At 44.1% G+C, this 15,519-nt stretch overlaps 1 protein-coding gene across 1 annotated transcript in view; it reads left to right on the top strand.

The window, feature by feature from the left end:
* Nucleotides 1–15,519, top strand: part of PARP14 (poly(ADP-ribose) polymerase family member 14) — a 32,354-nt gene that overhangs the window by 6,429 nt on the left and 10,406 nt on the right. Inside the window, exons 6-17 of the mRNA XM_065751319.1 lie at nucleotides 333–396; nucleotides 1,092–1,241; nucleotides 1,641–1,703; nucleotides 2,626–2,793; nucleotides 3,097–3,303; nucleotides 3,405–3,998; nucleotides 5,089–5,240; nucleotides 5,927–6,101; nucleotides 6,312–6,598; nucleotides 12,042–12,251; nucleotides 12,339–12,372; nucleotides 15,034–15,288. Of these exons, the coding sequence (XP_065607391.1) occupies nucleotides 333–396; nucleotides 1,092–1,241; nucleotides 1,641–1,703; nucleotides 2,626–2,793; nucleotides 3,097–3,303; nucleotides 3,405–3,998; nucleotides 5,089–5,240; nucleotides 5,927–6,101; nucleotides 6,312–6,598; nucleotides 12,042–12,251; nucleotides 12,339–12,372; nucleotides 15,034–15,288 (2,359 nt within the window). The remainder of the gene's footprint in view (nucleotides 1–332; nucleotides 397–1,091; nucleotides 1,242–1,640; nucleotides 1,704–2,625; nucleotides 2,794–3,096; nucleotides 3,304–3,404; nucleotides 3,999–5,088; nucleotides 5,241–5,926; nucleotides 6,102–6,311; nucleotides 6,599–12,041; nucleotides 12,252–12,338; nucleotides 12,373–15,033; nucleotides 15,289–15,519) is intronic.

The raw sequence follows: 15,519 nt of genomic DNA, 5'->3' as shown, positions 1-15,519 counted from the left end.
ACGCAGAGAAGAGTGGCATTGGCTGCAAGACTTGAGTTAGTGTAAATTAGTCCCTTGGTGTAAGGCTGCCATCTGTTAATATATTGTACTGGAAGGGTGACAAGTATATTGACTTGATTACCTATCAGTTCTGTCTGTTGCTCACAAAGGATAACCTTGCTCTTTGACAAGAACAGTGTGTCAGGGCTTACTGTCAGCATTGCAGCAGGTGATGTGAAGCAGTTTGCATTAAACTCTTTCTAAATGTATTTTTAACATTGCTTTTCAAACTCTCATTTCTACTGTCTAACTTACAGTCTTCTACAAGGGTTGACTGTACTTTCCCTTTCTAGGAATTTTCAAATGAATTTGAGAGACGGTGTAGCAATGATGTAGATGACGATAACGAAGGCACAGGTATGTTTGTTTTCTAGGAGAAATGTTTATGGTGGTATAGGGTTTTCTATTATTATTTTTAGCTTTTCAATTTTCTGGGGAGTGTATTCATGAGAGAGACTTAAATACTTGGTGAGCATACTATTCCCAGAGTCCAAGTGGGCGTTGTAAAGGCAGTATGTAGTATTTTCAGGATGAGCATAACATCTGAAACAGTGCTGGAGATGCTGAGGAAAGGAAGTGAGACTTGCAGAGTTTCCTGCTGTGGTACCTCCGTGTTTCATGAAGACTAATACAGTTAGATGTTGCAGAGAAACGTTTCTATAGCAGGTGTGCAGTAAAATGCTTGTTTTCTCTCTGCTATTTCAGCATAAATAGCAGTGATGGGAGTAGGTGAAGGTTGGTCTGAGACTCCCGTGAGAAGGAATGATTTTTCAGTTCATGATGCAGGCAGTGTTCTCGCAGGTAGAGTCCAGAGCTGAACTGTGGTATCTGTAGGAATTGTACCCACCAATGCTCCTCTGCTCAGTGTCTGTATTGCCTAGGGAGGTGGTTGAGGCACCGTCCCTAGCGCTGTTCAAGAAGCGTTTAGATGAGGTGCTAAGGGATTTGATTTAGTACTTGGGTAGGGATAGTGATAGGAGGATGGTTGGACTAGATGATCTTGTAGGTCCTTTCCAACCTTATGAACCTATGAACCTATTTCTGTCCTGCAGCTTTCTTTGGTCCCATTTCAACCCCAGCACAGGATGTATATGAAATGAAGATTGGCCCCATCACGTTCCAGGTGGCTGCTGGTGATATTACCAAGGAAAATGCAGATGTCATTGTAAACATAACAAACAAAAGTTTCAACCTCAAAGCAGGTACTTGTGTTGGTATTACACGTGGAAATAGTGTATGTGGTTGGGAGGACTAGGTAAGGTGAGTGGGAAGCTTTCTTGTTACTCTGTGCTACAGGATGGTGCATTTAAGTCTTGCAGAAAAGTGAAATGAATGACTTTTAATTTTTCAATGGAATCTTTTTACAGAACATCTTAGATCTAAAGGACGAGACAAACCTTATTGTTGTTTTTACCTCAGTGAAGCTTGATAAGTTTCTCAAGGTGTCTTTTTTGACTTGAAAAGCATAAGCCTAAAATTTAAACAATACTATTCAGTTATAACCTGTGCTTTTACTAAAAATGAGAGGAGGGGTAGAGTATCTGATTCTACCTAATCAAATTAACAGTAGTAACCGTGGAATCATTTTCTTCTCACTTAAGGTGTCTCTAAAGCAATTTTGGAAGGTGCTGGAAAAGAGATTGAAAACAAATGTGCTGAACTAGGTATGGTGCAACTTTTCTGTCCTTTCTGAAGGCTCAATTGCGTGATGGAAAGTTGGTTAGAATTCTTTCTGTGCCTCCTGTACACCTATCTGTCTTATGCACTGTGCCACATCATGTAGTCTTGTTAATGTGGTATATGTAAAACATCTAACAAGAAAAGGAAAGGGCATTTTCAAGATGAAATAACATCTAAAACTGTGTAAAGGACTAGAGCTACCTATGTTTGCATCCTCCTTTTCCAATAAAGCCTTGAATGATACAGACAAGTCTGCAGAGAACACAGATATGAGTTGGGGATGATGTTAGCAGAACTCATCATATCTCATTGGGAGCAACTTTCTATCTGCAACTTCTTATCCCTGAGTGAGGAAATGTTTACTGTTGTTTTCAAAAGCAATGTACTACAGTACCCCCTGTATGACTAAGAGGGAAAATTGATGCATATGGGTTCATGCCTTAGAAGAGGTGTTTGTAGACATTCAGCTAGCAAACTGAGAACATAATGAATGTGGAGTAAGGATGGAGAAGTATGTGGCTTAAAGCCTGCAAAGTAAGAGAAGTGAGAAAGCTGCTGGTGTGGAGGTATGCTCAAAAGATCAACCAAAGGGAAGAATTACATGGAGGAGATGAGAGGTCTCATGTAAAGACTGACTGTAGTAGTCTGCATGGAGTTTTCTGCATCTGTAGAGTAAACTTGAGGGGAAAAAAAAAGACACACAAGTGTTTTTTTTTTGTCAAGCAAGGCAAATAATTCACAAACAAAAAGTGAATCCCAGAAAGTATAGGGAAGGGGGTATTTATCAGCATGTGGAAAGAGACTGCTGTGTTTATCCTGTTATCTGGGGTGTATTTGTCATCGTTTCTTATCTCTTAATGATGATTAGTACAAATGGTTGATTACTGTCCCCTGCTTACGTTTCAGCCTTGCAGCCTAATGATGGCTATATAACCACCCAAGCAGGAGGCTTGCCATGCAAAAATATAATTCATTTTGTCTACCAAGACAATATCAAAGTGCCAGTCTCCAAAGTGCTTCAGGAATGTGAATTACAGCAGTACGCCTCTGTTACCTTCCCAGCAATTGGAACAGGTTTGTGTCTCCTGTTTGAATTGGTTCCTTATAGTAAGAGAGCTCAGATTTAGGGTTTCAATATGAAGGGACCTCTTGCATGAATAAAACTAGAGCTTGTTCTGAGTGCCAGTCCTCTGACTTATGAGGTAGCTGTGCTATATCAACATCGTGACCTTATTAGTTGCTGTGTCAGCAGTAGTGAGCTTACATTTAGAAGCTGCTGACCTGAAGTTAGCTGTGAGTCATTCAATTATGGGAATAACTATTCTTTTAAAGGTGTTACAATCCTTTTCAAGGCTAAATATTTGTAACTTGTTCCAGGTCAGGCAGGCCGTATCCCAGATGCAGTGGCTGATGAGATGATGGATGCAATAACTGACTTTGCAAGGAGGAACTCTACTCCATCTGTGAAAACGATTAAGATCATCATTTTTCAATTGCATCTGATGAATGTGTTCCATACAAGCATGAAAAAAAGAGAAAGTCCTGGTAAAACTAAATCAAAATCACTTATTTCCAGGATGACGTGTAAGTAGATGTCACTTTTAAATACAGGCTATAAATCAATCTGTTTAATATTAAATGTTCTCAGCTGATGCTACTTACAGCGTTTGTGTCTTTCACTGTAGCGTTCCTGATGCCTGAGAGAGATCCTTCAAAGGAAAAACGCAAAGCAATTTTGGAAAACAAAGTTGATCTGGCTGTTGTTCAGTTTTGTGGTGAAAATGAAAAACAAGTTGAAAAAGCAGAAACCTGGCTGAAAAGTACAATTTTGAAGGAACAGTTTCAAACAGAAATCAATGATGACTCCATCCTGGATTTTGATGACGCGGAGATTGAGCAGCTGCGTGACCTACAGAAGAGATTAAATATTTCTCTTTTCTTGGGAGGCAACTTTATTCGAATTAGAGGACTTAACAAAGATGTCTGGTTTGCTTACTCAAGTATTCAAGACATGATCTACAAGGTTAAAATTGCTAAATCTGAAGTGATCAAGGCAGAACTTTATCAAAACTTAATTGAGTGGAAATATTTGGAAAAAAATTCCTACGTGTCCTTTGACAGTATGACAAATATGCACTTGGAAAGTGCTTTTTTAAGAAAGGATAAATATGTTTCAGTCGTCATTAACAGGAAAAAGTACACAGTTGATATAGTAGGTAGATTTGCTACAGATGAGAAAGGACAACGAATAACACTTACACGTACTGATAAATGTGAAGGTGAGTAAAAGCATCTTGATGGGTTGGGTTGATATTCACACACAAAGCTAGGTTGCATCTAGCTGAGTCAGAGTAAGAAATAGGAAGAATATGTAGAATGTTGTTAGATGCTATTTGTCCATTTCAGGAGAAGGTATTATAGTGGGAAATGACAAAAGAATCATGCAGTTATTTAAAACTGTTGGAAATGTAGATAATGCACTCAGAGGTTCTTAGCAGGCTTATTAGCAATAATTAGACGTGCTTGTAGCAGTTGCTGTCATTCTAAATCATTTATGTTCTTGAGATGCACCCTCTTCTACCTACTTTCAACGTTTTCCATTATGAAGAGCTATCTTTCTCTTCTCCTTACAGGACTCTTCCTGGTGGTTTACTTTTCTTCACCCTGCTGTCATTTTGTCTACAGGGGCTCCTTATAACTTAACAGGATTGATTTGTTTTCCATTTAACGCTTGAAAACAGAAGTGAACAGGTTTAAGTAATAGTGCACCTCTTAGTGCCTTACGTATTCTGTCAGATAGTTGTTTATTTTTGTTTTATTGACAAAAAAGATGTTGCTTTTGAGAAGATGGCATGCTCTTGATTGGATGGAACCTAATGCATCAGTCAGTGTTAGTGTTTGGCAGCAGAGCTCAATGTGAAATAAGAGAAAGGAAGACCTCCCATTTTCAGGCCAAGGGTATACTATTGGAGCTCCAAACTTCATCTTCCTTTTTCAGATGCTTTGCTCCTAGTTGTTGAGAATTAAGTGTCTGTCCCCTCCCTAATGAGGGCAGAAGGCAGATAAAGATGTTGCAAGTGTTCTTTCTTCAATTACAAAGGAGAATAGATTTGTCTAGAAGCTACCCATTCGAACACATTGTCAGTGCAAGGACAGCCTATAAACTAAATCACCCTACTCATCTGGGTTTTGTTTGTTTCCTTGGATGGTTTTGTTTCTTTGTTTTCAAAAGATAGACTCTTGGCTGACAGTAAGTGAACAGGCAAGAACGATAAGCTAGATGTATAAGCTTTCAGAGGGCTTTGTAGCAGGGCATATTTCGCTTCAAGCTGTGGATTTGGGTAAATGATTGATGTGTTTCTTCTGCAGATCTAGAATCAACAGCACTCCCCGAAAAATGGGAGGATATGCAAAATCAGCTACTCAAAATAGTGGAACTAAAACCAGGTACAGAAGAGTACAAAAATGTGGAGGACAGGTTTCTGAAGACCTCACCATCACTAAATCTAAAAATTGAAAAAGTAAGAGCATGTAATCTTTTCTAAGCACAAATACAGCTGATTGATAACTGCTAAACAGCAGAAAAAGTAAATTCCATTGGAATTTGTTGGACAAGTCTTTACAGCGAAAGAAATGGACACAGTTCTTATCTGCTTTCCTACTTGATTTCAAAGTATAAATATATATAAGGAATCATTTGAAAAGGTTGCACAAAACCATCAATGACCACAGTTTAGTGCCCATGATTGTTATGACCTTGAAATCTGGTGTAAAACATCTCTGCTCCCAAGAAGAAACTACTTCTGAAATCAATTTTTATGATAATGAGAAAAGGCAACTTTAGTCAAAGTGTCCATGTGTATTGTCTCTGTGTAACTACTGTGTGTTTTCAGCTTATTCAGAGAATGGCTTGGGTTGGAAAGGGTTTTTCAGAGCATTTTCTCCCTTAAGCCCTGTGTGCTCTGCAGGTGGATGTTCTGTGTGCGACCCAGAAGCCTGAAAAACTATCTTGTGTACTTTCCTATGGATTGTTTTTGTTGCTTTCTGGGTTGGGTTCTGCTGTCCACCATGCTGAAGTCTGGAGCGATGTGGCTGACTCATTTTTTAATCTGGTATTCACGTGCTGTAGCTTGGAGCATTAAATGGTTGATACACTGATGTTTTTCATAACAAGAAAAAATGAATGTCTTATTTTCAAACTCTGCAGATTGAAAGGGTACAGAACCCGTATTTATGGAAATACTACCAAGTACGAAAGTGTCAAATGGATAACAAAAATGGTAACAAAAATAATGAGAAGTTTCTGTTCCATGGGACAAGTGTGGAATCGTTAACCTTCATTAACAACTATGGATTTAACCGCAGCTTTGCTGGAATGCACGGTAATGTGAATTTCAAAACTGCATTATTTCCCTGGATGGGGCTAGGAATAATTTGCCAGGCTATCTGTGCAGCCCTGACATGTACGCAAAAGTATTTGATTTGTTAAATTTTCCTGTTGCAATTAAGAAACAAAACTGCCATCTCCAGAGCTTGTGGATCTCTTTACAGTGATTGCTGTTAATTAAATAGGATTTTTTTTTTGTCTACAGCTGCACAGTTTGGAAAGGGATCCTACTTTGCTGTTAATGCTAGCTATTCTGCTAGTGACACCTACTCAAAACCAGATGCAAATGGGAAGAAGCACATGTACCTGGCTCGAGTTCTTGTTGGACAATATTCCATGGGGGCACAAGGAGCAATTACTCCAGCACCAAAAAGTGCTGGCAACACTGTGGATCTGTTTGACAGTTCAACTGATAACGTGAACAATCCATCCATGTTTATCATATTTAGTGATAATCAAGCTTACCCAGAGTTCCTTATCACTTTCACTAGATGAGCGTTTTGATTGAAGCCATGACTGCGTGCCTCTTAGCTTTCATTTTATGATTCTGTCCTACAGATTAACCAGATATGTGGCAAAAGCTATTTATAGTTTTATCAAATTAATTTCTAAAGGGTTGTTTACATTTAAGCAGCCTCTGGCACTTTTTGATGTCATTAACCCCAAATAATTTTTTTCTTCTTGGAGTAGCTGAATGTGTTTAATACAAATTCAATCTGACATATAATCTAACAGTTTTCAGTAGAAGTCCTATACTTCCCCTATAGTGCAGTGCTCTAGCCATCCTAGTTACAGTAGTGTTGGTGGGGAAGAGTGAAAGAGTTTCTCAGCCAGTGTCTGAGAGCTTGGTGTTGGATTTCTGGAAGAGTGTGAGAAGTTATGATGCAGACTGTCATTTATGGTTCTCAATAAATAAACTGTTTGTAATTAATGGCTTGTGTTTGTCTGAAATGATCTCTGGACATTCAGCATTGGTTTTCAGCAGCTCAGTTACTGAGTGCTTGGAGACTGATTGGCTAGTCAACACTAGAGGATTGGTCAGTCGAGATGGTCCTACACCGTCCACCTCCCAACATAAGGTCCAGGGAGATAAGGTCTGTGTGATATGTGTAAAGAGCATGCTGGGAAAAATAGTATGGGTTCTTCTAGCTTCTGGAAAGGGCTCTCTGGATCCCCTCTGTGGGATCTTGTACAGGGACATGAGTCCACTTGGTGGGTGATGGAGATCAATGGGGACATCCATTGTGTACCACAAGGGAATTTGATGCTGGGGGAGTGCAGTCAGTGATTCCACGTATACGTGTGTATATCGATATGTGTGCTTGTTAATTACTGTTCTGTTTGTATACAGAACTATGTCAAGCATGGTGTGGTGACGTGGAATAAGGGGTGGAATGTGGGTTTGTGATTTTTTGTTGTTGGTATTCCACATCAGAACATCAAGTAAGACAATGGGAGTTAAAGAGTCAGTGCTCTGGTTCCGCGGATTGCCTTTTTGGGGCATTGTGGGTCGTGGCATGGGAGGGGAGAGGCGGCATTGTCCCGGTGGGCAGAGGGAGGAAGGCGGAGCTGCTGGTGGGGCAGCGGCTGTTCTCTTTCCGTCCCGGTGTTTCCCCAATAGCGTAAGACCTCGTGTTTTTCTTGGGGGAAGGGAGGGCAGGTTTTGTAAATTATAATTTTTTACTTTCTCAGATCTAGAGGTAACTCCGTGAAAACGATAAGCAGCTCGGATTAAAAAAGTATAACGCGTGTTAACGAGCGCTTAAAAACCTGGAAAGGAACCTAACCAGGGAGGTGTGAAAACGTGGTGGTGGAGAGTGGGGGGGGGGGGGGCAGTGGCTGGGACTGGGTGTGTGCCACAGGGCTGCAGCTAGAGATACCCCGTGCTGTTTCACCCTGCCCGGGAAGCGAAAGCGAAAGGCGGAGGGGTCGGAGTCCCAAGCGCTCGGGTGGAGGTGAGTGCGAGCTGCGGGGATGGGCAGGGAGCTGCTCGTCTGCTTGGCCCAACCCGACGGGGAGTGGGGAGCGGGAGGGAGACGCTGGCTTAGTGAGGTGTAGCTTACAAGGTGTGACTTTATGCGAGCTTGTGTGTACCTGTGTGTGTTCGAGCACTGGGTGCTGTAATGTGTGTGGTTTGTTGCCCGGGGATGCTGTGGGTGCGCCTTGTGAGGTGCTCAGTGATCAGGTGGGATGGGATCGCAGGGTTGGAGCCGGGTGGGCTTTGAGGTTCCTTCCGATGCCGAGAAGTCCGACAAAGTAACTTGACATGCCAATGAGTTACGTCAAGCAGGCATTCCCTTTATTACAGTGCTGGGTGCGTGGGGGATCTCTCCACCAAACATGCACACTGAAGAGAGAAATGACTCCACGTTTAAAGGCATTAATATTCATCGCTTTCCAAAGGTATGGACAGAAATTCCGAAGTGAGCGATGTTTCCTTGCCTAGGAAACGAGGTGTATTAGGAACAGCTGAGGGAAGTGGGCTATGTAGTATGGAGGAGGCTGAGGACCTAGTCACTCTTGACACATACATGAATGGAGGTTGCAGGGAGATGGGTTTCAGTTTCTTTTCTTGGGTGATGGGATATGAGGAAGTGGCCTCAGGTTCGATCAAGGGAGCGCTGGATTGGGTATTGGGAAGGATTTCTTCACAGAGGTGTGGTCAGGCATTGGGACAGGGCTGTAGTGGAGTTGCCATCCCTGAGGTATTTAAGAGCTCTGTGAATGTGGTGCTTAGGGACATGGGTGGCCTTATAGAGTGGCGATTGGACTTCGTGATCATAAGGATTTTTTTGACCTAAATGATTCTGTGATTCTGTGAAATGTATTGTGTCATATATATCTTGTCATGTTTCCTTGCTGCTGCCTCTCACCAGCTGGTAAGCTGGGCTGGTCCTGGGGCTCCTGTATTGCCATAGGTCAAAAAATGTGTGACGGAGCAGTGCAGGCAGGATGGAGCTTTGTGTCTTTGTGTTCTGTTGTGGTAATATGCTCTGTGCTTGTTCCCTTCCTGTTCAGGAGGAAAGTCCCCTGCATGCCTGTCATGGTTTTATGATTTTTGTTATATTATTGATATTCCACATCATAACATCATGTAGTGTATTGGGAGTTAAAGAGTTAACGCTCCAGTTGCGTGGATCATCGATAGTTCTGGGTGTACCTGTCTCAGAAGAGAACTCCATTCCCCAGAGGACTGTGCAATGCTTTGTATTTTTACTTGTTTCCGCCCTGAGGGAAAGATAAAAACTGTCTGCGGTCACGGGACTCTCTCTTCCCTTCGGGATCGACTCGGCAGTGGGTGTTTGTTGCAGCCGTCCGCCTTCAGCGTTAGCGTAAGGCCTTCGGTTTATCGGACACTCTCTCTCTTGCTCATTTTATTTGATCCATTAGCCTCAATTCCAATTATATTGTATTATACTGTGTTATTTTCCTTTCTGATATCTTATTTAGTAAGTTAGCTTTCCTCCTCAGGTCGTTGCCGCTGTTTTGTTCCTAGGCCCATTTCCTTTCTCTCTTTTTCCCTTTCCCCCTCCTTCTTCCCTCTTTCCCTGCCTCCATTGTCATGGTACCAGGTCAAGTTGGCCCACAAACAGCTGACAATTTTTGGCACCCAACGTCGGGCTCGAGGGGCTGTTAGTTCCCTTACTTAGCTGCCTTACTTTTAGAGTGAATCTCCCTGCTTTCAGAGACCTTCGTTAGAAAGCTTATCAGTACTGCAGGAGCTGTACTCAAAACCATGGCCTTGAAGTCTTGGTGTACTGCCAATTCTTCTGGGATATTTGTAAACCTTTTGGGTGCTGCCAGATTGTTTTAGTAAAGAGGGGAAAAAAATGCTTTTTCTGTGTCTGTTAAAACTGCCCTCACAGGGTTTGTATTTCATCACTTTTTCCCTTTTAATGCTCAAAACGTACTGGAACTTAATTAAGCTTGCCAGCCTGATCCATGGAGCGTGGTGCCTATATGATAAACTAAAAGCAATGATGGAGATGCCTGCCAGATACCTAGGCGCCCTGGCTAATGTAACAAACAATGCAACATTACCAAACCATACCATGTTTGAATGGGTGTCCAGGTTCTCTTCTCATTTCCTTATGAATTTTCAAGATTACAGCTTAGGGACTGTGTTAATGATTTGGACATCAGTCTCCCTGCATGTACTCTCTGCAGTAGGATTTTACATCATGTGGGGGAAGCTTTTCCCAGAAACAGAGAATGTTGAATGGCAGGGAAAGTGGAGAGTTTTAGGAAAGAAATTAGAAGCATGGGGACCCCCCGTGCCATGGGATTTTACTTCTGGACACTTGCAGGATCCTGAGGAGCTAGGCCTGTATCTGAGTAAGGGGTGGTTACAGCAGTGGGAACAAAATGACTGGTGGCAAAGGAGGAAGCCTGTTTGGGCCACTGAGCTGTGGAGAGACATTGCTGCCCGAATAAAGAATATGGTTGTAAAGGTGCGCCATGTAGATGCTCATGTCCCTAAGAGCCAGGCAACTGAAGAACAACAAAATAACCATCAGGTAGATCGAGCTGCCAAACTTAAGGTGGCTCAAGCAGACTTGGACTGGCAACACAAGAGTGAATTATTTCTTGCTCGGTGGGCCCATGAGACCTCGGGCCACCAAGGAAGAGATGCAACATATAAATGGGCTAGAGACCGAGGGGTAGACTTAACTATAGATGCTATTGCACAGGTTGTCCATGACACAATTAAACAAGCCAAGAGGATGAAACCTCTCTGGGAGAAAGGGCGATGGCAAAAGTATAAGTACGGGGAGGTGTGGCAGGTTGATTATATCACCCTGCCACGATCTCGTGATGGTAAACATTGTGTGCTCACCATGGTGGAAGCAACCACTAGGTGGCTTGAAACATATGCAGTACCCCACGCTACTGCCCGAAACGCCATCTTAGGCTTGCACAAGAAACAAGTCCTGTGGCAGCGTGGCACTCCAGAAAGAATTGAGTCAGATAATGGAACTCATTTCAAAAATTCTCTTGTAAATACTTGGGCCAAAGATCATGGCATTGGATGGATTTATCATATCCCCTATCGTGCACCAGCTTCTGGTAACATTGAAAGATACAACAGGTTGTTAAAAACAATGCTGAAAGCAATGGCTGGCGGAACATTTAAGCACTGTGTTGTGGTTTTGATGCCGGCATTCCACATCAGAGCATCACGCCGGCAGTGAAGGAGTTAATGCTGCTGGGAGCAGCAGCGGGGCGGAGCTCCGCCCCGTCTCCGGGCCCCGCTCGCTGGGCGCGCTCTCTCGGCTGCCGTGGAAATTCAGCACGTGTGCTTCCCCTGCAGTTCCTCCCTAACGTAAGCTCCCAGCTTTTGGTTTGGAAACTGTCTTTCTCTCAATTGTTCGATTGGATTAGTTACCGTTCCTTCTCAGATCGTGCCGTTGTTTGGTTTTTTTTGTAGACCCATCTGTTCCCTCTGTTTCCCCCTCCCCCCGGAGCTCACGGCTCTGCTCGGGCGGCCGCCTGGCCACTGAGGGTGCAGGGTTTTTTTTCTTTCCTTTCTCTTTTCCCTTCTCGGTTTCCCTTGGGTCACTGTCACGGATAACACCGTGACACACTGGGAGAAGCATTTGGCAGAAGCCACCTGGTTGGTCAACACTCAGGGATCCATCAGTCGCAATGGTCCTGCCCAATCCAGCTCTCTACCTACTGTACAGGGAGATGAGGTCCCTGTAGTACATGTAAAAAACACGTTGGGAAAAGTGGTTTGGGTCCTTCCAGCTTCTGGAGAGGGCAAACCTCTCTGTGGAACTGTTTTTGCTCAGGGACCTGGATCTGCCTGGTGGGTGATGCAGAAGAATGGGAGTGTTCAGTGTGTACCACAGCAGAATTTGTGTATGCCATGTTAGTGCCATGAGCTTAAAGCTCTTTTTTTTAATGGGGAAATGTATGAGTCCTAGCATAACAGGAGAAAATACCACATGGTTTAATGTATATGGTGTTTTTTCTGTTCAGCTTGTCACTGTTTTCTTTGTTTTTCCTCAGTGAAGAACCCCTTCTTGAGAGACAGACTCACGAGCTGGATTTGGGAGAAAAAGGGAAATTGAAGTTGATTGTCACGGAGCTTGAAACAGCAGCTGAACAGGCAGCATTTAAGGAAAAATTACTTCCCACAAAGGTGAATACAAATTATAACCCTAACTAGAGCTTTGAAACGATGAGAATGACAAATCACTACTGATAATTTGTTTTAATTTTATTTTAGGCTCTGGATGCCATGAGCGCCCTTCAAAGAAAAGGTAAAATGTTGTCTGTCTTTTTGTGATGATTCTTCTCAAATTAAAACCAGATCTCCTGTTCAGTGGGGATTTGGGCTGAAGGTTTCTTTCTGAATTTGGCAGCCTGGCTCAGGTGATGCTGGGAAATATAAGCAGCCAGGTACACACAGCCACTCCCTACAGTGGGATGGGATTGAGAATCAGAAAGGTAAAAGAGAGAGAACTCGTGAGCTGACATACAGTTTAGTGAGGAAGGAGGGAGAAATAGTAACAATAATAAAAAAGAGCAAGTGCTGTACAACACAGATGCTCAGCACCAGCTGACTGATGACCAGTCCCTGAGCAATGGAAGCCCACCTGCTCAACTGCCCCACTTTTGTTATTGAGCATGACATCATATGGTATGGAATATCCCTTTGGTGCTCTGGGTGAGCTATCCTGGCTGTGCACCCCTTGCAGTTCCCTGTGCACCCCCAGCTCTTGCTGGCAGGCAGCAGGAGAAGCTGCGAAGTCCTTGACTTAGTGCGAGCTTTGCTCTGCACCGGCTAACACATCACTGCATTATCAACATTCTTTTCAGCCTAAAGACAAAACACAGCTCCGTACCAGCTACTAGGAAGAAAATTAACTCAATCCCAGCCCAAACTAAGACAAGTGCTGTGCTGAAAATTTCTTTCTGAGTTTGACACTTGGGCTCAGGTGAAGCAGGGAAGCATGCATAGCCATGTGTGTTCACCAGGGATGGGGTTCACCCTGCCACACTTAGACCATGCATCTCTTTTAAGCTTCTTTAATAGCCAATTTCATCAGAGAAATGTTTCCAAAGAGGGATTTAGTTCCTTTATCCTGCATAACTGCTCTAAAATGAGGTATACACGTCTCATTTTTGTATGTTTCTCCTCTTTTTTACACTTTCTTCACTAGTCATGGTGGCACAGATTGATTCCTGTTAGTGATGTGGAGGAGTAGTGGTGAACACAGAGCTGTAGCTTCTGCAGCTGTGCCTTGTTTTTCTCCTGTCTGGGTTATGCCATTAGGCCTTCAAAGCCTCCCTGCTGTAAATATTATGGCTTTGGTATCTGTTGTTGCTGTATATCAGGCTCACTGGTGAAACCCTGTAGCCAGCAGTGTTCAGCCCCTCGGTGCGACTGTCTGCTCCAGCCCTGCTCCCTGCATTTCCCTCTCCTCCCTGGGGCCTGCTCCCACTGTTGGCGCCATGGGTCCCCATCGGGGTCGTGGGGTGAAGATGTCTGTCCTCACAGCAGGTGCAAGGCCAGAGGATGCTGTAGAGACAGGACCGGCGCCGGGTGAGATGATGGAGTGGTTGGGGGGGGTGGTACCAGAGGTCTGAGCAGGTCTGCGTGGTGGCAAAGGGCTCTGGTGCAGTGGGGGTCTCCAGAGGGGTTCAGAAGACACCATACAGCCCCAAAAGTGCTGCCACAGGGTTTGGGAGTTGTTGGATGCTTTAAATGAAAGCAGCTTGTGTTCATTGGGATGGTGAGAGGAAAGCTGCTGCTGTTTGCAAGGATGGCTGCAGTGAGTACTGCGTGGCTCTCTGGTTGCCTTGTGTGTGCTGGGGGGTTGTCTCCCACCTGCTCAGTCAGCAGCTGACTGCAGCAGACATCCCTTGATGTCAGAGAGGGTGCTTCTGCCCCTGCCAGTGGGGCAATCCCTTCTCAGTGTGGTCCATCAGTTTCAGTTGCCACTCCTGACTGCTGCTCCTGATGGGGAATTGCCGTGGTGGGGATGGAGAACTGCTGGGTGGCTGCTGGATGGCAGCATCTCCTGGTGGGTCCTGCTGAGCCCTCTGGTTCTGACAGAACATTGAAACCTGGAGTGTGTTTGGAAGCTGAAGAACCTTCCTGCTCTATGTTGACTTGAGGGACAATTGTCTCACTTCTCATTTGCAGTTACCTTCAGGCCACGCAGGTGAAATGGGAGGAGATGCTGAGGTGGATCTCTCCCCCTGCCTGTCCCCCCCAGTTTTCTCCCTGCAAAAGCTTGGGTGATAGCTGGTGGTCCTTTGACTGTGCACATTTGGGGCAGGGGATACTTCTGAAGATGGGTGTATGGCCAACAGCATGCTGGCTTGTATCAGCACTAGTGCAGCCAGCAGGGGCAGGGAGCTCTTTGCCCTGTGTACTGGTGAGGCTGCACCTTGAATACTGTGTGGTTTTGGACTTCTCGCTACGAGAAAGGTATTGACACTCTGGATCATGTCCAGAGAAGGGCAGCGGAGCTGCAAATGGTATGCAGCACAAGTCTTATGGAGAGTGGCTGAGGGAACTGGGATTGTTCAGTCTGGACAAGAGGAGGCTCGGGGAGATGTTATGGCTCTCTATGGCTCCTTGAAAGGCGGTTGTGGTGAGGTGGGGACCAGCTTCTTTTCCCAGGTGACAGCAATAGGATGAGAGGTGATGGCCTCGAGTTGTGCTAGAAGGCTCGGGTGTGAAATTAGGAAGTATTTCTTTTCAGAAAAAGCAGTGAGGCATTGGAAAAGTCTGCCCAGGGAGCTGGTGTAGGCACTGTCCCTGGAGGTGTTTAAGGAAAGATGTGGCACTGAGGGACATAGTCTAGTGGGCAGTATTGATAGCAGGTGGATGATTGGACCAGATGATCATAGGTCCTGGACATGGGCAGCGATATGTAACACTATTTGTCTTCCTGTTAAAAATGTTGCAGGAGGAGCTTTGCAGAAAACTAAGAATGCTTCTCCAAACAGTGAACTCCAGGAGAGATCTCACTCTGTGGAGAAGACTGTGGAACAATCTGCAGAGACTTCACCTTCTGTGGTGCTTGAAAATGTTGAAGGATGCAGTGCAAAATACATACAGATCCTGTTGGAGAACGTCAGCCGCTTAGCTGCAGATGAGGACTTCACTGTGGAAATGATACTAGAGTTAAATGTCGCCGTAGCTACTTTTCTAAAAAGTATTGGTAAGACAAGATGAGCACTGACAATTATTTTAATGTGTATGTATGAATCATAGCATTCAGAGCTCGGTTTCTTTCTTCACTGCCTGGGCAGGGATCTCCCAGGGAAGTTGAAATTTTTATGTAGTGCTCCATGAAAATATCTGTGCTCCAGATGTTAGTGTGAAAAGGAAAATCTTGACAGCTTCAGTGTTTCTATCATATTTCGAGACAGATGGAGAATTAGAAACAATA

Source organism: Cyrtonyx montezumae, unplaced genomic scaffold (genome assembly GCF_038088225.1).
Source record: "Cyrtonyx montezumae isolate F1298 unplaced genomic scaffold, pur_monq_1.0 scaffold_7, whole genome shotgun sequence".
In the NCBI taxonomy this organism is placed as follows: Eukaryota; Metazoa; Chordata; class Aves; order Galliformes; family Odontophoridae; genus Cyrtonyx; species Cyrtonyx montezumae.
Note: the sequence above shows the minus strand (reverse complement) of the source record. Positions and strands in the feature narration are given on the sequence as shown.